The sequence below is a fragment of the Ranitomeya imitator genome, chromosome 8 (genome assembly GCF_032444005.1).
Source record: "Ranitomeya imitator isolate aRanImi1 chromosome 8, aRanImi1.pri, whole genome shotgun sequence".
In the NCBI taxonomy this organism is placed as follows: domain Eukaryota; kingdom Metazoa; phylum Chordata; class Amphibia; order Anura; family Dendrobatidae; genus Ranitomeya; species Ranitomeya imitator.
In genome coordinates, this window is record NC_091289.1 from 84,052,655 (window position 1) to 84,077,238 (window position 24,584).

Consider the following 24,584-nt stretch of genomic DNA (forward strand, 5'->3'; position numbering starts at 1 on the left):
TCTCCGTATACAGTCTTCCACATGGCCCAATAAAAATTCGAAATTTTCAGCTCTCATCCTCACATAATTGAAGAACTTCTGAGGGTTTTCCCTTAGTTCAATGTAAAGCGTGGAATAAACACCACGGGTCATACGTTGTGCTGTGATGGGATGGATCCACAGCCTTCTCTTCCGCCGCTGCCGTAGGATGCGCAGTCTTTCTTCCTCCCTCTCTCGAACGCTGACAGCCAACTGATTTGCCTCAAAAGTAAAATCCGCATAGATCTTTGCAATGTTCGCCAGTACTCCTTCCATTTCTGCCACTTTCTCTACAACCTTTCAAAGATGTGGTGTAAATACACGCTATATATAGTTTTCCAGTAGTTTCCAGTAGCCAATCACATTGAAATCCTCCCCTTTCAAAAAACGGATCCGTCAAAAAACGGTTGCAACGGATGTAAAAACGGTCGCAACGGTTCTAACGGATCCGTTTTTTAAACGGATCGGGGCAGCTGATCCGTCAAAAAAACGGATCCGTTAGAACCGTTTTTTCACCAAATTTGACGGATCCGTCGATCCGCCACGATGTCGGACCTAACTGACGCCACACAACTGAAGTGTGAAAGAGGCCTTAAGGGGTACTGATGCTTCAAGGATTCTGCAAATACAACGCAGCTTTTGGGTACTAGTCCAGCAATATCTGAAGTCAAATTCCTTTCTTTACCTTGTTAGCTTTGCCTCATACCCAAACAGAAGTTTCATGAGACATATGGGGTATTGCTGCTTTAGGAATATTATTTAAAAACTGCAAAAAAAGGGAGAAAATGTTGAGTAATTTCTCTCTTCTTAACACCTGCAATGTTACAGTACATTTTGTTCTGTATTACTTGAATATCTGCAAAAAATGATTTGGTTGTTTTGCCTTCTCTCTGCTTTAATTCATGTGAGCCTTCTACAATCTTCCCATATGTTCTTTTCAATAATTTAAGAACTGAAGTTTGACTTTTTACTCCCTCTAACCACCTCAACAACTTACTTTTAGGAAACAGCTAAACATAACTCTCCTAATGTCCAAAAACAGGAAATGGTCTTTATAAAATAAGCTAGCAAAAAGTAGATCTAGTAATTGAAAATGTTAACACATTTTATGGAATAGTTATCTCTCCCTTAAGCAAAGAAATGTAAATTTTAAAATCGCTATGTTTTTGCAGATTTTCAATGAATTTAGTTTTTTCGCAAAACAAACCAAATTTATCAACCAAAACTTACACATTGTAGTTTAACATTAATACAGAGAGAAATTGAAGTTTGTTGAATACTTTGAATATAACAATAGCATTTCATAACTTGATCTTCAATTTTTTTTTATAATACTATTCAGCATTAAATGTTATTTATTTTGCAAATCAGTTTATTAAGAGATTTGGCTTCAGTGCTGGGAAAAAAATGACTTCTAAGTGATCTCCAAGCCACTGCTTGCAACTTAGTCAGCTTTTCTGGCTTTTCTGTATTGGTATGTCAACCGCACTCTATTACTATTCACCGGGACTATGAACTCTTGTCAGTGGAGGGAAAGGCACCTAGGACTGCGCTCACTCCCCTCTAAGGTATTCGGTGCAGACTTCTTCCTCTCAGCGCTTAGGATTGGACTGTGTTTCCTGGATCAGCACCACTACATTGTGTTTCCTGCATTGTACCATCAGCAGAAACTCTACTAGCATAGTTGTGTCAAGAGTTGACACAGCAGTAGTGGTTTGGAGGTCACTTAGATGCACGTTTTTTTACAGAACTGAAGCCAAAACGTTTAATGCTAAATAGAATTAGTAAAATATTGAAAATGTAGTTAGTTTTTAATTATATACCCGTATATACTCGAGTATAAGCCGACCCGAGTATAAGCCGACCCCCCTAATTTTGCCACAAAAAACTGGGAAAGCTTAATGACTCGAGTATAAGCCTAGGGTGGGAAATGCAGCAGCTACTGGTAAAGTTCAAAAATAAAAATAGATACCAATAAAAGTAAAATTAATTGAGACATCAGTAGGTTGTGTTTTTGAATATCCATATTGAATCAGGAGCCCCATATAATGCTCCATAAAGTTAATGATGGGCCCCATAAGATGCTCCATACCAAAAGATTTTCCCCATATAATGCTGCACAAAGGTTAATGATTGCCCCATAAGATGCTCCATACAATAATATGCCCCATATAATGCTGCACAAATGTTAATAATGGCCCGATAAGATGCTCCATAGAATAATATGCCGCATATGCTGCTCTATAAAGGTTGAAGGCCCCATAAGATGCTCCATAGAATAATATGCTGCATATGCTGCTCCATAAAGGTTGATGGCCCCATAAGATGATCCATAGAATAATGTGCTCCAAATGCTGCTGCGATTAAAAAAAAAAATGACATACTCACCTCTTGTCACCAGGTGCAGGAGACGCCGTTGGCTCAGGCCCCCGGCACTTGCGATATTCACCTGTCCCCGTTCCACTGCCGTGCACCGCTATGTCTTCCGGGTTTCTGCAGTGACTGTTCAGGCAGAGCGCGCGCACTAACCAAGTCATCGCCCTCTCTGCCTGAATGTTACAGCCAGAGGACGCGGAAGACAGAGCCAGGCGGTGGAACGGGAACAGGTGAATATCACATGGCTCACCCTCCCCCGTTATACTCACCCTCCTGGCGCGGTCTGCACATCCCTGCTTCTCCGATGGTCTCCAGCATGTGCTGGCAGCTTGTTCCTCTGTTCAGTGGTCACATGGCACTGCTCATTAAGGTAATGAATATGCGCTCCACTGTTATGAACTGGTGATTTAGAACGACAATAGACCTGGTGGTTAAGAGCACTGAAAATGACCTGATAGTTACTAATAACATAGGACGAGCTCTGAGACGTGGGAATCTGCTGACCGCAATCCCTAATCCTATCACACCACACTAGAGGTAGCCGTGGAGCGCTCCTGACCAGACCTAGGCGCCTCGGGCACAGCCTGAGAAACTAGCTAGCCCTGAAGATAGAAAAATAAGCCTACCTTGCCTCAGAGAAATTCCCCAAAGGAAAAGGCAGCCCCCCACATATAATGACTGTGAGTAAAGATGAAAATACAAACACAGAGATTAAATAGATTTTAGCAAAGTGAGGCCCGACTTACTGAATAGACCGAGGATAGAAAAGATAGCTTTGCGGTCAGCACAAAAACCTACAAACAACCACGCAGAGGGCGCAAAAAGACCCTCCACACCGACTAACGGTACGGAGGTGCTCCCTCTGCGTCCCAGAGCTTCCAGCAAGCAAGACAAATCAATATAGCAAGCTGGACAGAAAAAATAGCAAACAAAAGTAAGACAAGCAGAACTTAGCCTATGCAGTGCAGACAGGCCACAAGAACGATCCAGGAGAGAGCCAGACCAATACTGGAACATTGACTGGAGGCCAGGAACAAAGAACTAGGTGGAGTTAAATAGAGCAGCACCTAACAACTTAACCTCATCACCTGAGGAAGGAAACTCAGAAGCCGCAGCCCCACTCACATCCACCAAAGGAAGCTCATGGACAGAACCAGCCGAAGTACCACTCATGACCACAGGAGGGAGCCTGACCACAGAATTCACAACAGTACCCCCCCTTGAGGAGGGGTCACCGAACCCTCACCAGAGCCCCCAGGCCGACCAGGATGAGCCAAATAAAAGGCACGAACCAGATCGGCAGCATGAACATCAGAGGCAAAGACCCAGGAATTATCTTCCTGACCATAACCCTTCCACTTAACCAGGTACTGGAGTTTCCGTCTCGAAATACAAGAATCCAAAATCTTCTCCACTATATACTCCAACTCCCCCTCAACCAAAACCGGGGCAGGAGGATCAACGGATGGAACCACAGGTGCCACGTTGTTGTGAATTCTGTGGCCAAGCTCCCTCCTGTGGTCGTGAGTGGTACTTCGGCTGGTTCTGTCTATGAGCTTCCTTTGGTGGATGAGAGTGGTACTGTGGCTTCTGAGTTTCCTTCCTCAGGTGATGAGTTTAAGTCGTTAGGTGCTGCTCTATTTAACTCCACCTGGTGCTTTGATCCTGGCCTCCAGTCAATGTTCTAGTATTGGTCTTGCTTCCTCCTGGATCGTTCCTGTGGCCTGTCTTCCCTGCATAAGCTAAGTTCTGCTTGTGTTTCTTTTGTTTGCTATATTTTCTGTCCAGCTTGCTATATTGGTTTTTCTTGCTTGCTGGAAGCTCTGAGACGCAGAGGGAGCACCTCCGTACCGTTAGTCGGTGCGGAGGATCTTTTTGCCCCTCTGCGTGGTTGTTTGTAGGTTTTTGTGTTGACAGCAAAGCTATCTTTCCTATCCTCGGTCTATTCAGTAAGTCAGGCCTCACTTTGCTAAATCTATTTCATCTCTGTGTTTGTATTTTCATCTTTACTCACAGTCATTATATGTGGGGGGCTGCCTTTTCCTTTGGGGAATTTCTCTGAGGCAAGGTAGGCTTATTTTTCTATCTTCAGGGCTAGTTAGTTTCTCAGGCTGTGCCGAGTTGCATAGGGAGCGTTAGGCGCAATCCACGGCTACCTCTAGTGTGGTGTGATAGGATTAGGGATTGCGGTCAGCAGAGTTCCCACGTCTCAGAGCTTGTCCTATGTTTTTGGTAATTGTCAGGTCACTTTGTGTGCTCTGAACTTCAAGGTCCATTGTGGTTCTGAATTACCTGTTCATAACAGTACTGGAGGCCCAAAATACTAATGCTTCTCAATAGAGGGAAAAGAGAAGTTCTGAGACCATTTTTTTTTCTTTGCACTGTGTTCTGTCTTTCTTTTCCCCTTTACATCAGGGTGGTTCAGAACACAGGTGTGGACATGGACATTCAGGGTCTGTCCTCTTTGATGGATAATCTCACTATAAGTGTACAGAACATTCAAGATTTAGTGGTTCAGAATCCTATGTTAGAACCTAAAATTCCTATTCCTGAGTTATTTTCTGGAGATAGAGCTAAGTTTTTGAATTTTAAAAATAATTGTAAACTATTTCTGGCTTTGAAACCCCGCTCCTCTGGTGAGTTCAACAAGTTAAGATCATTATTTCTTTATTACGTGGCGACCCTCAAGACTGGGCATTTTCCCTTGCGCCAGGAGATCCTGCATTATGTAATATTGATGCGTTTTTTCTGGCGCTCGGATTGCTGTACGACGAACCTAATTCAGTGGATCAGGCAGAGAAAAATTTGCTGGCTCTGTGTCAGGGTCAGGATGAGATAGAGATTTATTGTCAGAAGTTTAGAAAGTGGTCCGTGCTCACTCAATGGAATGAATGTGCGCTGGCAGCTATTTTCAGAAAGGGTCTCTCTGAAGCCCTTAAGGATGTCATGGTGGGATTTCCTATGCCTGCTGGTCTGAATGAGTCTATGTCTTTGGCCATTCAGATCGGTCGACGCTTGCGTGAGCGTAAATCTGTGCACCATTTGGCGGTATTATCTGAGCATAAACCTGAGCCTATGCAGTGCGATAGGACTTTGACCAGAGCTGAAAGGCAAGAACACAGACGTCAGAATGGGCTGTGTTTCTACTGTGGTGATTCCACTCATGCTATCTCCGATTGTCCTAAGCGCACTAAGCGGTTCGCTAGGTCCACCACCATTGGTACGGTACAGTCGAAATTTCTTTTGTCCGTTACTTTGATCTGCTCTTTGTCTTCCTATTCTGTCATGGCATTTGTGGATTCAGGCGCTGCCCTGAATTTGATGGACTTGGAGTTTGCTAGGCGCTGTGGGTTTGTCTTGGAGCCCTTGCAGTGTCCTATTCCATTGAGAGGAATTGATGCTACGCCTTTGGCCAAGAATAAGCCTCAGTATTGGACCCAGCTGACCATGTGCATGGCTCCTGCGCACCAGGAGGATATTCGCTTTCTGGTGTTGCATAATCTGCATGATGTGGTCGTGTTGGGGTTGCCATGGCTACAAGTCCATAACCCAGTATTAGATTGGAAATCAATGTCTGTGTCCAGCTGGGGTTGTCAGGGGGTACATGGTGATGTTCCATTTCTGTCTATCTCATCATCCACCCCTTCTGAGGTCCCAGAGTTCTTGTCTGATTACCAGGATGTATTCGATGAGCCCAAGTCCAATGCCCTACCTCCGCATAGGGATTGTGATTGTGCTATCGATTTGATTCCTGGTAGTAAGTTTCCTAAGGGTCGACTTTTTAATTTATCTGTACCTGAGCACGCCCCTATGCGGAGTTACGTGAAGGAGTCTTTGAAGAAGGGTCATATTCGCCCGTCATCGTCGCCATTGGGAGCGGAGTTCTTTTTTGTGGCCAAGAAGGATGGTTCGCTGAGACCTTGTATTGATTACCGCCTTCTAAATAAAATTACGGTCAAATTTCAGTACCCCTTGCCGCTGCTGTCTGATTTGTTTGCTCGGATTAAGGGGGCTAGTTGGTTCACCAAGATAGATCTTCGTGGTGCGTATAATCTTGTGCGTATTAAACGGGGCGATGAATGGAAAACAGCATTTAATACGCCCGAAGGCCATTTTGAGTACCTGGTTATGCCATTCGGGCTTTCTAATGCTCCATCAGTGTTTCAGTCCTTTATGCATGACATCTTCCGAGAGTACCTGGATAAATTCCTGATTGTATACTTGGATGATATTTTGGTCTTCTCGGATGATTGGGAGTCTCATGTGAAGCAGGTCAGAATGGTGTTCCAGGTCCTGCGTGCTAATTCTTTGTTTGTGAAGGGGTCAAAGTGTCTCTTTGGTGTTCAGAAGGTTTCATTTTTGGGGTTCATTTTTTCTCCTTCTACTATCGAGATGGACCCTGTTAAAGTTCAGGCCATTTATGATTGGACTCAGCCAACATCTCTGAAGAGTCTGCAGAAGTTCCTGGGCTTTGCTAATTTTTATCGTCGCTTCATCAATAATTTTTCTAGTATTGCTAAACCGTTGACTGATTTAACCAAGAAGGGTGCTGATGTGGTCAATTGGTCTTCTGCTGCTGTGGATGCTTTTCAGGAGTTGAAGCGTCGTTTTTCTTCTGCCCCTGTGTTGTGCCAACCAGATGTTTCGCTTCCGTTCCAGGTCGAGGTTGATGCTTCTGAAATTGGAGCAGGGGCTGTTTTGTCGCAGAGAAGTTCTGATTGCTCGGTGATGAAACCATGCGCCTTCTTTTCCAGGAAATTTTCGCCTGCTGAGCGAAATTATGATGTTGGCAATCGAGAGTTGCTAGCCATGAAATGGGCATTCGAGGAGTGGCGTCATTGGCTTGAAGGAGCTAAGCATCGCGTGGTGGTCTTGACTGATCACAAAAACTTGACTTATCTCGAGTCTGCCAAACAGTTGAATCCTACACAGGCTCGTTGGTCGCTGTTTTTCTCCCGTTTTGACTTTGTGGTTTCGTACCTTCCGGGCTCTAAAAATGTGAAGGCGGATGCCCTGTCTAGGAGTTTTGTGCCCGATTCTCCGGGTTTGCCTGAGCCGGCGGGTATTCTCAAAGAGGGGGCAATTTTGTCTGCCATCTCCCCTGATTTGCGGTGGGTGCTGCAAAAATTTCAGGCTAATAGACCTGACCGTTGCCCAGCGGAGAAACTGTTTGTCCCTGATAGGTGGATGAATAAAGTTATCTCTGAGGTTCATTGTTCGGTGTTGGCTGGTCATCTTGGAATCTTTGGTACCAGAGAGTTGGTGGCTAGATCCTTTTGGTGGCCGTCTCTGTCGCGGGATGTGCGTTCTTTTGTGCAGTCCTGTGGGATTTGTGCTCGGGCTAAGCCCTGCTGTTCTCGTGCTAGTGGGTTGCTTTTGCCCTTGCCGGTCCCGAAGAGGCCTTGGACACATATCTCTATGGATTTTATTTCGGATCTCCCCATCTCTCAAAGAATGTCGGTCATTTGGGTGGTATGTGATCGCTTCTCTAAGATGGTCCATTTGGTGCCCTTGTCTAAATTGCCTTCCTCCTCTGATTTGGTGCCATTGTTTTTCCAGCATGTGGTTCGTTTACATGGCATTCCAGAGAACATCGTTTCTGACAGAGGTTCCCAGTTTGTTTCGAGGTTTTGGCGAGCCTTTTGTGCTAGGATGGGCATTGATTTGTCTTTTTCCTCGGCTTTCCATCCTCAGACAAATGGCCAGACTGAATGAACCAATCAGACCTTGGAAACATATCTGAGATGTTTTGTTTCTGCTGATCAGGATGATTGGGTGTCCTTTTTGCCTTTGGCTGAGTTCGCCCTTAATAATCGGGCCAGCTCGGCTACTTTGGTTTCGCCGTTTTTCTGCAATTCTGGGTTCCACCCTCGTTTCTCTTCAGGGCAGGTTGAGTCTTCGGACTGTCCTGGTGTGGATACTGTGGTGGAGGTGCAGCAGATTTGGACTCATGTAGTGGACAATTTGACTTTGTCCCAGGAGAGGGCTCAACGTTTCGCTAACCGCAGGCGCTGTGTGGGTACCCGACTTCGTGTTGGAGATTTGGTTTGGTTGTCATCTCGTTATATTCCTATGAAGGTTTCCTCTCCTAAATTTAAGCCTCGTTTCATTGGTCCATATAGGATTTCTGAGGTTCTTAATCCTGTGTCTTTTCGTTTGACTCTTCCAGCTTCTTTTTCCATCCATAACGTGTTCCATAGGTCATTGTTGCGGAGATACGTGGCACCTGTGGTTCCATCTATTGATCCTTCTGCTCCGGTTTTGGTTGAAGGGGCATTGGAGTATATATGTTATGGCTGGCAATCCAGTACCACAATGGACATAGAGGTCAGCGCACATACAGTGACCTGGCAATAACCCAAAAAATAAGAACGAGCTCTGAGACGTGGGAACTCTGTTGACCGCAATCCCTAATCCTCTCCAACACAACTAGAGGCAGCCGTGGATTGCGCCTAACGCTACCTATGTAACTCGGCACGGCCTGAGAAACTAGCTAGCCTGAAGATGGAAAATAAGCCTACCTTGCCTCAGAGAAATTCCCCAAAGGAAAAGGCAGCCCCCCACATATAATGACTGTGAGTTAAGATGAAAAGACAAACGTAGAGATGAAATAGATTTAGCAAAGTGAGGCCCAACTTCCTGAACAGAGCGAGGATAGAAAAGGCAACTTTGCGGTCAACACAAAACCCTACAAAATCCACGCAAAGGGGGCAAAAAGACCCTCCGTACCGAACTAACAGCACGGAGGTACACCCTCTGCGTCCCAGAGCTTCCAGCTAGCAGAAAAAACAAATTGACAAGCTGGAATAGAAAAAACAGCAAACAAATAGCAAAGAGGAACTTAGCTATGTAGATAAGCAGGCCACAGGAACACTCCAGGAGGAAACAGGTCCAACACTAGAACATTGACTGGAAGCAAGGATCCAAGCACCAGGTGGATTTAAATAGGGTAGCACCTAACGACTTCACCATATCACCTGAGAAAGGAAACTCAGAAGCCGCAGTACCACTTTTCTCCACTAACGGAAGATCACAGAGAGAATCAGCCGAAGTACCACTTGTGACCACAAGAGGGAGCTCTGCCACAGAATTCACAACAGTACCCCCCCCCCTTGAGGAGGGGTCACCGAACCCTCATCAGAGCTACCAGGACGACCAGGATGAGCCATATGAAAGGCACGAACCAGATCGGGAGCATGGACATCAGAGGCAAAGACCCAGGAATTATCTTCCTGAGCATAACCCTTCCACTTAACCAGATACTGGAGTTTCCGTCTAGAAACACGAGAATCCAAAATCTTCTCCACAATATACTCCAACTCCCCCTCCACCAAAACCGGGGCAGGAGGATCAACAGATGGAACCACGGGTGCCACGTAACAATGACCTATGGAATACGTTATGTATGGAAAAAGAATCTGGAAGGGTCAGACGAAAAGACACAGGATTAAGGACCTCAGAAATCCTATATGGACCAATAAAACGAGGTTTAAACTTAGGAGAGGAGACCTTCATAGGAATATGACGAGAAGATAACCAAACCAAGTCCCCAACCCGAAGTCGGGGACCCACACAGCGTCTGCGATTAGCGAAACGTTGAGCCTTCTCCTGGGACAAGGTCAAATTGTCCACTACATGAGTCCAAATCTGCTGCAACCTGTCCACCACAGTATCCACACCAGGACAGTCCGAAGACTCAACCTGCCCTGAAGAGAAACGAGGATGGAACCTAGAGTTGCAGAAAAACGGTGAAACCAAGGTTGCCGAGCTGGCCCGATTATTAAGGGCGAACTCAGCCAAAGGCAAAAAGGACACCCAGTCATCCTGATCAGCAGAAACAAAGCATCTCAGATATGTCTCCAAGGTCTGATTGGTTCGTTCGGTCTGGCCATTAGTCTGAGGATGGAAAGCCGAGGAAAAAGACAAGTCAATGCCCATCCTACCACAAAAGGCTCGCCAAAACCTCGAAACAAACTGGGAACCTCTGTCAGAAACGATATTCTCTGGAATGCCATGTAAACGAACCACATGCTGGAAAAACAATGGCACCAAATCAGAGGAGGAAGGCAATTTAGACAAGGGTACCAAATGGACCATCTTAGAGAAGCGATCACAGACCACCCAAATGACTGACATCTTTTGAGAGACGGGAAGATCTGAAATAAAATCCATAGAGATATGTGTCCAAGGCCTCTTCGGGACCGGCAAGGGTAAAAGCAACCCACTGGCACGAGAACAGCAGGGCTTAGCCCGAGCACAAATCCCACAGGACTGCACAAAAGTACGCACATCCCGCGACAGAGATGGCCACCAAAAGGATCTAGCCACTAACTCTCTGGTACCAAAGATTCCAGGATGACCAGCCAACACCGAACAATGAACCTCAGAGATGACTTTATTCGTCCACCTATCAGGGACAAACAGTCTCTCCGCTGGGCAACGATCAGGTTTATTAGCCTGAAATTTCTGCAGCACCCGCCGCAAATCAGGGGAGATGGCAGACACAATTACTCCCTCTTTGAGGATACCCGCCGGCTCAGATACACCCAGAGAGTCGGGCACAAAACTCCTAGACAGAGCATCCGCCTTCACATTTTTAGAGCCCGGAAGGTATGAAATAACAAAGTCAAAACGGGCAAAAAACAACGACCAACGAGCTTGTCTAGGATTCAACCGCTTGGCGGACTCGAGATAAGTCAAGTTCTTATGATCAGTCAAGACCACCACGCGATGCTTAGCTCCTTCAAGCCAATGACGCCACTCCTCGAATGCCCACTTCATGGCCAGCAACTCTCGATTGCCCACATCATAATTTCGCTCAGCAGGCGAAAACTTCCTGGAAAAGAAGGCACATGGTTTCATCACCGAGCAATCAGAACTTCTCTGCGACAAAACAGCCCCTGCTCCAATCTCAGAAGCATCAACCTCGACCTGGAACGGAAGCGAAACATCTGGCTGACACAACACAGCGGCAGAAGAAAAACGACGCTTCAACTCTTCAAAAGCTTCCACAGCAGCAGAAGACCAATTGACCACATCAGCACCTTTCTTGGTCAAATCGGTCAATGGTTTAGCAATACTAGAAAAATTGCAGATGAAGCGACGATAAAAATTAGCAAAGCCCAGGAACTTTTGCAGACTTTTCAGAGATGTCGGCTGAGTCCAATTATGGATGGCTTGGACCTTAACAGGGTCCATCTCGATAGTAGAAGGGGAAAAAATGAACCCCAAAAATGAAACCTTCTGAACACCAAAGAGACACTTTGATCCCTTTACAAACAAAGAATTAGCACGCAGGACCTGAAACACCGTTCTGACCTGCTTCACATGAGACTCCCAATCATCCGAGAAGATCAAAATGTCATCTAAGTACACAATCAGGAATTTATCCAGGTACTCTCGGAAGATGTCATGCATAAAGGACTGAAACACTGATGGAGCATTGGCATGTCCGAATGGCATTACTAGATACTCAAAATGGCCCTCGGGCGTATTAAATGCAGTTTTCCACTCATCGCCTCGCTTAATACGCACAAGATTATACGCACCACGAAGATCTATCTTGGTGAACCAACTAGCCCCCTTAATCCGAGCAAACAAATCAGAAAACAATGGCAAGGGGTACTGAAATTTAACCGTGATCTTATTCAGAAGGCGGTAATCTATACAAGGTCTCAGTGAACCATCTTTCTTGGCTACAAATAAGAACCCTGCTCCCAATGGCGACGATGACGGGCGAATATGCCCCTTCTCCAAAGACTCCTTCACATAACTCCGCATAGCGGCGTGCTCAGGCACAGATAAATTAAACAGTCGATCTTTTGGGAATTTACTACCAGGAATCAAATCTATAGCACAATCACAATCCCTATGCGGAGGTAGGGTATCGGACTTGGGCTCATCAAATAGATCCCGGTAATCAGACAAAAACTCAGGAACCTCGGAAGGGGTGGATGACGAAATAGACAGAAATGGGACATCACCATGTACCCCCTGACAACCCCAGCTGGACACAGACATGGATTTCCAATCTAATACTGGATTATGGACTTGTAGCCATGGCAACCCCAACACGACCACATCATGCAGATTATGCAACACCAGAAAGCGAATAACCTCCTGATGTGCAGGAGCCATGCACATGGTCAGCTGGGTCCAGTACTGAGGCTTATTCTTGGCCAAAGGCGTAGCATCAATTCCTCTCAATGGAATAGGACACTGCAAGGGCTCCAAGACAAACCCACAACGCCTAGCATACTCCAAGTCCATCAAATTCAAAGCAGCGCCTGAGTCCACAAATGCCATGACAGAATACGATGACAAAGAGCATATCAAGGTAACGGACAGAAGAAATTTTGACTGTACCGTACCAATGGTGGCAGACCTAGCGAACCGCTTAGTGCGCTTAGGACAATCAGAGATAGCATGAGTGGAATCACCACAGTAGAAACACAGCCCATTCAGACGTCTGTGTTCTTGCCGTTCAACTCTGGTCAAAGTCCTATTGCACTGCATAGGCTCAGGTCTAAGCTCAGGTACTACCGCCAAATGGTGCACAGATTTACGCTCGTGCAAGCGTCGACCGATCTGAATGGCCAAAGACATAGACTCATTCAGACCAGCAGGCATAGGAAATCCCACCATGACATCCTTAAGGGCTTCAGAGAGACCCTTTCTGAAAATAGCTGCGAGCGCACCTTCATTCCACTGAGTGAGTACGGACCACTTTCTAAATTTCTGACAGTATACCTCTATTTCATCCTGACCCTGACACAGAGCCAGCAAATTCTTCTCTGCCTGATCCACAGAATTAGGCTCATCGTACAGCAATCCGAGCGCCAGGAAAAACGCATCGATATTACTTAATGCAGGATCTCCTGACGCAAGAGAAAATGCCCAGTCCTGAGGGTCGCCACGCAAAAAAGAAATAACGATCCTAACTTGTTGACCTGGGTCACCAGAGGAACGAGGTTTCAAAGCCAGAAATAGTTTGCAATTATTTTTAAAACTCAGAAATTTGGTTCTATCTCCAAAAAACAAATCAGGAATAGGAATTCTTGGTTCTAACATAGAATTCTGAACCACAAAGTCTTGAATACTTTGTATTCTTGTCGTGAGCTGATCCACACATGATGACAGACCTTTAATGTCCATTGCTACACCTGTGTCCTGAACCACCCAAATGTCTAGGGGAAAAAAAAGGCAAAACACAGTGCAAAGGAAAAAAAATGGTCTCAGAACTTCTTTTTTCCCTCTATTGAGAATCATTAGTACTTTTGGCTTCCAGTACTGTTATGGCTGGCAATCCAGTACCACAATGGACATAGAGGTCAGCGCACATACAGTGACCTGGCAATAACCCAAAAAATAAGAACGAGCTCTGAGACGTGGGAACTCTGTTGACCGCAATCCCTAATCCTTTCCAACACAACTAGACGCAGCCGTGGATTGCGCCTAACGCTACCTATGCAACTCGGCACGGCCTGAGAAACTAGCTAGCCTGAAGATGGAAAATAAGCCTACCATGCCTCAGAGAAATTCCCCAAAGGAAAAGGCATCCCCCACATATAATGACTGTGAGTTAAGATGAAAAGACAAACGTAGAGATGAAATAGATTTAGCAAAGTGAGGCCCAACTTCCTGAACAGAGCGAGGATAGAAAAGGCAACTTTGCGGTCAACACAAAACCCTACAAAATCCACGCAAAGGGGGCAAAAAGACCCTCCGTACCGAACTAACGGCACGGAGGTACACCCTCTGCGTCCCAGAGCTTCCAGCTAGCAGAAAAAACAAATTGACAAGCTGGAATAGAAAAAACAGCAAACATATAGCAAAGAGGAACTTAGCTATGTAGATAAGCAGGCCACAGGAACACTCCAGGAGGAAACAGGTCCAACACTAGAACATTGACTGGAAGCAAGGATCCAAGCACCAGGTGGAGTTAAATAGGGTAGCACCTAACGACTTCACCATATCACCTGAGAAAGGAAACTCAGAAGCCGCAGTACCACTTTTCTCCACTAACGGAAGATCACAGAGAGAATCAGCCGAAATACCACTTGTGACCACAAGAGGGAGCTCTGCCACAGAATTCACAACATATATAGTGGAGAAGATTTTGGATTCTCGTGTTTCGAGACGGAAACTCCCTTATCTGGTTAAGTGGAAGGGTTATGGTCAGGAAGATAGTTCCTGGGTCTTTGCCTCTGATGTCCATGCTGCCGATCTGGTTCGTGCCTTTCATGTGGCTCATCCTGGTCGGCCTGGGGGCTCTGGTGAGGGTTCGGTGACCCCTCCTCAAGGGGGGGGGTACTGTTGTGAATTCTGTGGCCAAGCTCCCTCCTGTGGTCGTGAGTGGTACTTCGGCTGGTTCTGTCTATGAGCTTCCTTTGGTGGATGAGAGTGGTACTGCGGCTTCTGAGTTTCCTTCCTCAGGTGATGAGGTTAAGTTGTTAGGTGCTGCTCTATTTAACTCCACCTGGTGCTTTGATCCTGGCCTCCAGTCAATGTTCTAGTATTGGTCTTGCTTCCTCCTGGATCGTTCCTGTGGCCTGTCTTCCCTGCATAAGCTAAGTTCTGCTTGTGTTACTTTTGTTTGCTATATTTTCTGTCCAGCTTGCTTTATTGGTTTTTCTTGCTTGCTGGAAGCTCTGAGACGCAGAGGGAGCACCTCCGTACCGTTAGTCGGTGCGGAGGGTCTTTTTGCCCCTCTGCGTGGTTGTTTGTAGGTTTTTGTGTTGACCGCAAAGCTATCTTTCCTATCCTTGGTCTATTCAGTAAGTCGGGCCTCACTTTGCTAAATCTATTTCATCTCTGTGTTTGTATTTTCATCTTTACTCACAGTCATTATATGTGGGGGGCTGCCTTTTCCTTTGGGGAATTTCTCTGAGGCAAGGTAGGCTTATTTTTCTATCTTCAGGGCTAGTTAGTTTCTCAGGCTGTGCCGAGTTGCATAGGGAGCGTTAGGCGCAATCCACGGCTACCTCTAGTGTGGTGTGATAGGATTAGGGATTGCGGTCAGCAGAGTTCCCACGTCTCAGAGCTCGTCCTATGTTTTTGGTAATTGTCAGGTCACTTTGTGTGCTCTGAACTTCAAGGTCCATTATGGTTCTGAATTACCTGTTCATAACACCACGTATCTCCGCAACAATGACCTATGGAATACATTATGGATGGAAAAAGAGGCTGGGAGGGTCAAACGAAAAGACACAGGATTAAGGACCTCAGAAATCCTATACGGACCAATGAAACGAGGCTTAAACTTAGGAGAGGAAACTTTCTTAGGAATATAACGAGACGACAACCAAACCAAATCCCCAACACGAAGTCGGGGACCCACACAGCGCCTGCGGTTAGCGAAACGTTGAGCCTTCTCCTGGGACAATGTCAAATTGTCCACTACATGAGTCCAAATCTGCTGCAACCTATCCACCACAGTATCCACACCAGGACAGTCCGAAGACTCAACCTGCCCTGAAGAGAAACGAGGATGGAAACCAAAATTGCAGAAAAACGGGGAAACCAAAGTAGCCGAGCTGGCCCGATTATTAAGGGCGAACTTAGCCAAAGGCAAAAAGGACACCCAGTCATCCTGATCAGCAGAAACAAAACATCTCAGATATGTTTCCAAGGTCTGATTGGTTCGTTCAGTTTGGCCATTTGTCTGAGGATGGAAAGCCGAGGAAAAAGACAAATCAATGCCCATCCTAGCACAAAAGGCTCGCCAAAACCTGGAAACAAACTGGGAACCTCTTTCAAAAACGATGTTCTCCGGAATGCCATGTAAACGAACCACATGCTGGAAAAACAATGGCACCAAATCAGAGGAGGAAGGCAATTTAGACAAGGGTACCAAATGGACCATCTTAGAGAAGCGATCACAAACCACCCAAATGACCAACATTTTTTGAGAGACGGGGAGATCCGAAATAAAATCCATAGAGATATGTGTCCAGGGCCTCTTCGGGACCGGCAAGGGCAAAAGCAACCCACTGGCACGAGAACAGCAGGGCTTAGCCCGAGCACAAATCCCACAGGACTGCACAAACGAACGCATATCCCGCGACAGAGACGGCCACCAAAAGGATCTAGCCACCAAATCTCTGGTACCAAAGATTCCAGGATGACCAGCCAACACCGAACAATGAACCTCAGAGATAACTCTACTCATCCATTTATCAGGGACAAACAGTTTCTCCGCTGGGCAACGGTCAGGTCTAGCAGCCTGAAATTTTTGCAGCACCCGCCGCAAATCAGGGGAGATGGCAGACAAAATTACCCCCTCTTTTAGAATACCCGCCGGCTCAGGCAAACCCGGAGAGTCGGGCACAATACTCCTAGACAGGGCATCCGCCTTCACATTCTTAGAGCCCGGAAGGTACGAAACCACAAAGTCAAAACGGGAGAAAAACAGCGACCAACGAGCCTGTCTAGGATTCAACCGTTTGGCAGACTATAGATAAGTCAAGTTCTTGTGATCAGTCAAGACCACTTCATGGCCAGCAACTCTCGATTGCCAACATCATAATTGCGCGCAGCAGGCGAAAACTTTCTAGAAAAGAAGGCACATGGTTTCATCACCGAGCCATCAGAACTTCTTTGCGACAAAACAGCCCCTGCTCCAATCTCAGAAGCATCAACCTCGACCTGGAACGGGAGCGAAACATCTGGCTAGCACAACACAGGGGCAGAAGAAAAACGACGCTTCAACTCCTGAAAAGCTTCCACAGCAGCAGAAGACCAATTGACCACATCAGCACCCTTCTTGGTTAAATCAGTCAACAGTTTAGCAATACTAGAAAACTTATTGATGAAGCGACGATAAAAATTAGCAAAGCCCAGGAACTTTTGCAGACTCTTCAGAGATGTTGGCTGAGTCCAATCATAAATGGCCTGAACTTTAACAGGGTCCATCTCGATAGTAGAAGGGGAAAAAATGAAACCCAAAAATGAAACCTTCTGAACACCAAAGAGACACTTTGACCCCTTCACAAACAAAGAATTCGCACGCAGGATCTGGAACACCATTCTAACCTGCTTCACGTGAGATTCCCAATCATCCGAGAAGACCAAAATATCATCCAAGTATACAATCAGGAATTTATCCAGGTACTCTCGAAAGATGTCATGCATAAAGGACTGAAATACTGATGGAGCATTGGAAAGCCCGAATGGCATAACCAGGTACTCAAAATGGCCCTCGGGCGTATTAAATGCTGTTTTCCATTCATCGCCCTGTTTAATACGCACAAGATTATACGCACCACGAAGATCTATCTTGGTGAACCAACTAGCCCCCTTAATCCGAGCAAACAAATCAGACAGCAGCGGCAAGGGGTACTGAAATTTGACTGTGATTTTATTTATAAGGCGGTATTCAATACAAGGTCTCAACGAATCATCCTTCTTGGCCACAAAAAAGAACCCTGCTCCCAATGGCGATGACGACGGGCAAATATGACCCTTCTTCAAGGATTCCTTTACGTAACTCCGCATAGCGGCGTGCTCAGGCACAGACAAATTAAACAGTCGACCTTTAGGAAACTTACTACCAGGAATCAAATCGATAGCACAATCGCAATCCCTATGCGGAGGTAGGGCACTGGACTTGGGCTCATCAAATACATCCCGGTAATCAGACAAGAACTCTGGGACCTCAGAAGGGGTGGATGATGAAATAGACAGAAATGGAACATCACCATGTACCCCCTGACAACCCCAGCTGGACACAGACATAGATTTCCAATCCAATACTGGGTTATGGACTTGTAGCCATGGCAACCCCAAAACGACCACATCATGCAGATTATGCAACACCAAAAAGCGAATATCCTCCTGATGCGCAGGAGCCATGCACATGGTCAGTTGGGTCCAGTACTGAGGCTTATTCTTGGCCAAAGGCGTAGCATCAATTCCTCTCAATGGAATAGGATACTGCAAAGGCTCCAAGAAAAACCCACAGCGCCTAGCATACTCCAAGTCCATCAAATTCAGGGCAGCGCCTGAATCCAGTAATGCCATGACAGAATAGGATGACAAAGAGCAGATCAAAGTAACGGACAAAAGAAATTTCGACTGTACCGTACCAATGGTGGCAGACCTAGCGAACCGCTTAGTGCGCTTAGGACAATCGGAGATAGCATGAGTGGAATCACCACAGTAAAAACACAGCCCATTCCGACGTCTGTGTTCTTGCCGTTCAGCTCTGGTCAAAGTCCTATCACATTGCATAGGCTCAGGTTTATGCTCAGATAATACCGCCAAATGGTGCACAGTTTTACGCTCACGTAAGCGTCGATCGATCTGAATGGCCAAAGACATAGACTCATTCAGACCAGCAGGCATAGGAAATCCCACCATGACATCCTTAAGGGCTTCAGAGAGACCCTTTCTGAAAATTGCTGCCAGCGCACATTCATTCCATTGAGTGAGCACAGACCACTACCAAAGCTCTTCAGCTCCAAGGACGTCCACCCATTTCTTCTGATACATGTTGGCACCAATGACACGGCAAGGAAGGACCTACCGACAATCTGCAAGGACTTTGAAGAGTTGGGGAAGAAAGTAAAGGAACTGGATGCACAGGTAGTTTTTTCTTCTATCCTTCCAGTAGACGGGCATGGCACCAGGAGATGGAACAGGATCCTTGATGCAAACAACTGGCTAAGACGATGGTGCAGACAACAAGGATTCGGATTCCTGGACCACGGTGTGAATTACTGGTATGATGGACTCCTCGCCAGAGACGGACTACACCTCAACAAACCTGGGAAACACACATTCGCCAGAAGACTCGCTACACTCATCAGGAGGGCGTTAAACTAGAAGAAGAGGGGACGGGAAGAAAAACATTAGACTCGAACAAAGACGACCCAGGAAAACATACTCTGAAGGGAGGTAAGAACATTTCTAAAACAATCCACAGTGAGGAGATTGGAACAAAACAAAATCCTCTAAACTGCATGCTCGCAAACGCCAGAAGCCTGACAAACAAGATGGAAGAACTAGAAGCAGAAATATCTACAGGTAACTTTGACATAGTGGGAATAACCGAGACATGGTTAGATGAAAGCTATGACTGGGCAGTCAACTTACAGGGTTACAGTCTGTTTAGAAAGGATCGTAAAAATCGGAGAGGAGGAGCGGTTTGTCTCTATGTAAAGTCTTGTCTAAAGTCCACTTTAAGGGAGGATATTAGCGAAGGGAATGAGGATGTCGAGTCCATATGGGTTGAAATTCATGGAGGGAAAAATGGTAACAAAATTCTCATTGGGGTCTGTTACAAACCCCCAAATATAACAGAAAGCATGGAAAGTCTACTTCTAAAGCAGATAGATGAAGCTGCAACCCATAATGAGGTCCTGGTTATGGGGGACTTTAACTACCCGGATATTAACTGGGAAACAGAAACCTGTGAAACCCATAAAGGCAACAGGTTTCTGCTAATAACCAAGAAAAATTATCTTTCACAATTGGTGCAGAATCCAACCAGAGGAGCAGCACTTTTAGACCTAATACTATCTAATAGACCTGACAGAATAACAAATCTGCAGGTGGTCGGGCATTTAGGAAATAGCGACCACAATATTGTGCAGTTTCACCTGTCTTTCACTAGGGGGACTTGTCAGGGAGTCACAAAAACATTGAACTTTAGGAAGGCAAAGTTTGAACAGCTTAGAGATGCCCTTAATCTGGTAGACTGGGACAATATCCTCAGAAATAAGAATACAGATAATAAATGGGAAATGTTTAAGAACATCCTAAATAGGCAGTGTAAGCGGTTTATACCTTGTGGGAATAAAAGGACTAGAAATAGGAAAAACCCAATGTGGCTAAACAAAGAAGTAAGACAGGCAATTAACAGTAAAAAGAAAGCATTTGCACTACTAAAGCAGGATGGCACCATTGAAGCTCTAAAAAACTATAGGGAGAAAAATACTTTATCTAAAAAACTAATTAAAGCTGCCAAAAAGGAAACAGAGAAGCACATTGCTAAGGAGAGTAAAACTAATCCCAAACTGTTCTTCAACTATATCAATAGTAAAAGAATAAAAACTGAAAATGTAGGCCCCTTAAAAAATAGTGAGGAAAGAATGGTTGTAGATGACGAGGAAAAAGCTAACATATTAAACACCTTCTTCTCCACGGTATTCACGGTGGAAAATGAAATGCTAGGTGAAATCCCAAGAAACAATGAAAACCCTATATTAAGGGTCACCAATCTAACCCAAGAAGAGGTGCGAAACCGGCTAAATAAGATTAAAATAGATAAATCTCCGGGTCCGGATGGCATACACCCACGAGTACTAAGAGAACTAAGTAATGTAATAGATAAACCATTATTTCTTATTTTTAGGGACTCTATAGCGACAGGATCTGTTCCGCAGGACTGGCGCATAGCAAATGTGGTGCCAATATTCAAAAAGGGCTCTAAAAGTGAACCTGGAAATTATAGGCCAGTAAGTCTAACCTCTATTGTTGGTAAAATATTTGAAGGGTTTCTGAGGGATGTTATTCTGGATTATCTCAATGAGAATAACTGTTTAACTCCATATCAGCATGGGTTTATGAGAAATCGCTCCTGTCAAACCAATCTAATCAGTTTTTATGAAGAGGTAAGCTATAGGCTGGACCACGGTGAGTCATTGGACGTGGTATATCTCGATTTTTCCAAAGCGTTTGATACCGTGCCGCACAAGAGGTTGGTACACAAAATGAGAATGCTTGGTCTGGGGGAACATGTGTGTAAATGGGTTAGTAACTGGCTTAGTGATAGAAAGCAGAGGGTGGTTATAAATGGTATAGTCTCTAACTGGGTCGCTGTGACCAGTGGGGTACCGCAGGGGTCAGTATTGGGACCTGTTCTCTTCAACATATTCATTAATGATCTGGTAAAAGGTTTACACAGTAAAATATCGATATTTGCAGATGATACAAAACTATGTAAAGCAGTTAATACAAGAGAAGATAGTATTCTGCTACAGATGGATCTGGATAAGTTGGAAACTTGGGCTGAAAGGTGGCAGATGAGGTTTAACAATGATAAATGTAAGGTTATACACATGGGAAGAGGGAATCAATATCACCATTACACACTGAACGGGAAACCACTGGGTAAATCTGACAGGGAGAAGGACTTTGGGATCCTAGTTAATGATAAACTTACCTGGAGCAGCCAGTGCCAGGCAGCAGCTGCCAAGGCAAACAGGATCATGGGGTGCATTAAAAGAGGTCTGGATACACATGATGAGAGCATTATACTGCCTCTGTACAAATCCCTAGTTAGACCGCACATGGAGTACTGTGTCCAGTTTTGGGCACCGGTGCTCAGGAAGGATATAATGGAACTAGAGAGAGTACAAAGGAGGGCAACAAAATTAATAAAGGGGATGGGAGAACTACAATACCCAGATAGATTAGCGAAATTAGGATTATTTAGTCTAGAAAAAAGACGACTGAGGGGCGATCTAATAACCATGTATAAGTATATAAGGGGACAATACAAATATCTCGCTGAGGATCTGTTTATACCAAGGAAGGTGACGGGCACAAGGGGGCATTCTTTGCGTCTGGAGGAGAGAAGGTTTTTCCACCAACATAGAAGAGGATTCTTTACTGTTAGGGCAGTGAGAATCTGGAATTGCTTGCCTGAGGAGGTGGTGATGGCGAACTCAGTCGAGGGGTTCAAGAGAGGCCTGGATGTCTTCCTGGAGCAGAACAATATTGTATCATACAATTATTAGGTTCTGTAGAAGGACGTAGATCTGGGTATTTATTATGATGGAATATAGGCTGAACTGGATGGACAAATGTCTTTTTTCGGCCTTACTAACTATGTTACTATGTTACTATGTTCTGACAATATATCTCTACCTCATCCTGACCCTGACACAGAGCCAGCAAATTTTTTTCTGCCTGATCCACTGAATTAGGTTCATCATACAGCAATCCGAGCGCCAGAAAAAACGCATCAATATCACATAATGCAGGATCTCCTGGCGCAAGGGAAAATATCCAGTCTTGAGGGTCACCACGTAATAAAGAAATAATGATCTTAACTTGTTGAACTGGGTCACCAGAGGAGGGGGGTTTCAAAGCCAGAAATAGTTTACAATTATTTTTAAAACTCAGAAACTTAGCTCTATCTCCAAAAAAACAAATCAGGAATAGGAATTCTAGGTTCTAATATAGAATTCTGAACCACAAAGTCTTGAATATTTTGTACTCTTGCAGTGAGATGATCCACACAAGAAGACAGGCCTTTAATGTCCATCACTACACCTGTGTCCTGAACCACCCAAATGTCTAGGGGAAAAGAAAGACAAAACACAGTGCAGAGAAAAAAAATGGTCTCAGAACTTCTCTTTTCCCTCTATTGAGAAGCATTAGTACTTTGGGCCTCCAGTACTGTTATGAACTGGTGATTTAGAACCACAATGGACCTGGTGGTTAAGAGCACTGAAAATGACCTGATAGTTACTAATAACATAGGACGAGCTCTGAGACGTGGGAACTCTGCTGACCGCAATCCCTAATCCTATCACACCACACTAGAGGTAGCCGTGGAGCGCTCCTGACCAGACCTAGGCGCCTCGGGCACAGCCTGAGAAACTTGCTAGCCCTGAAGATAGAAAAATAAGCCTACCTTGCCTCAGAGAAATTCCCCAAAGGAAAAGGTAGCCCCCCACATATAATGACTGTGAGTAAAGATGAAAATACAAACACAGAGATTAAATAGATTTTAGCAAAGTGAGGCCCGACTTACTGAATAGACCGAGGATAGAAAAGATAGCTTTGCGGTCAGCACAAAAACCTACAAACAACCACGCAGAGGGCGCAAAAAGACCCTCCGCACCGACTAACGGTACGGAGGTGCTCCCTCTGCGTCCCAGAGCTTCCAGCAAGCAAGACAAACCAATATAGCAAGCTGGACAGAAAAAATAGCAAACAAAAGTAACACAAGCAGAACTTAGCCTATGCAGGGCAGACAGGCCACAAGAACGATCCAGGAGAGAGCAAGACCAATACTGGAACATTGACTGGAGGCCAGGAACAAAGAACTAGGTGGAGTTAAATAGAGCAGCACCTAACGACTTAACCTCGTCACCTGAGGAAGGAAACTCAGAAGCCGCAGCCCCACTCACATCCACCAAAGGAAGCTCATGGACAGAACCAGCCGAAGTACCACTCATGACAACAGGAGGGAGCCTGACCACAGAATTCACAACACTCCATGCCTCTGGGAGTGGAGATGCATCCATATTCATTACTTTATTGAGCTTTACCATGTGACCGCTGAACAGAGGAAGAGCTGCAGGCGCCAGAGACCATCTGCAAAGCAGTGACTAGCAGAGATCGTGCCGGGAGGTGAGTATGTTATGACAGCCGCCACTGCTGCCGCTCCCCGCCGACCACCTGCCGACCCCCTGGGGCAATGACTCGAGTATAAGCCGAGAGGGGCACTTTCTGCCTAAAAAAATGGGCTGAAAATCTCAGCTTATACTCGAGTATATACGGTACTTTATTTAGAGAATATTTCTTAAAGTGGGTGTGTGGGTATGTGGATTCTCTGCACCAATTACAGTAAATAATGATGAAATATAAAATGTAGAAACATTTCTAGAACAAATTCTGATTTGTGCCATTTACCTAGAAGGATTGATGCCATCTGAAGGTGCTGTGAGTCCAGACTTCTTCAATGACTATCATCTTCAGAATGGAGATCTTATTGGACAACATTCATTCAGCGCAGGGTAATATCTATGTTTTTCTTCTTTTTGTTTTTGTATTTTGTAAGATTTGCTCACAGAACTCTAGAATTAAGCCTTTTACAGTTTTGGAACGTCAAAAAATGCTACAATCTAAATATGTTGACACAAAAGAGAATAGTAAAACCAAAAACACTCAGTTTGAAAAAATGTTGCAGTAATCCGCAAGTGCTAGTAAAAGATGTAAAAAACAGGGTATTTGGTTGATACGTTTTTTGCAAAAAATGTATACTAAGCTGCTCTACCAATCTTCACGGTATACCCTTATCAGAGCAGTCCTAACTAATGTATGCAATCCCTATCTGATGTATTTAAAAACCTGATCATCTGTATATAACCTGTGTGAACAGGGTTCAGAGAGGAAAAATCCATGTGTGCATACAGGGTAGAACAGCTTTTGTGCAGATAGCCCAAGAGGAGTGG

The 24,584-nt window shown here is 45.1% G+C and overlaps 1 protein-coding gene across 2 annotated transcripts in view; it reads left to right on the forward strand.

Moving 5' to 3' along the window:
* KIFAP3 (kinesin associated protein 3) overlaps positions 1 to 24,584 on the forward strand; it is a 562,094-nt gene that overhangs the window by 479,091 nt on the left and 58,419 nt on the right. The window contains exon 19 of one of the 2 annotated variants that reach the window (XM_069737137.1): positions 24,047 to 24,146. In XM_069737137.1, coding sequence (XP_069593238.1) covers positions 24,047 to 24,146 — 100 coding nt within the window. The remainder of the gene's footprint in view (positions 1 to 24,046; positions 24,147 to 24,584) is intronic. The other variant, XM_069737138.1, reaches the window with a different exon arrangement.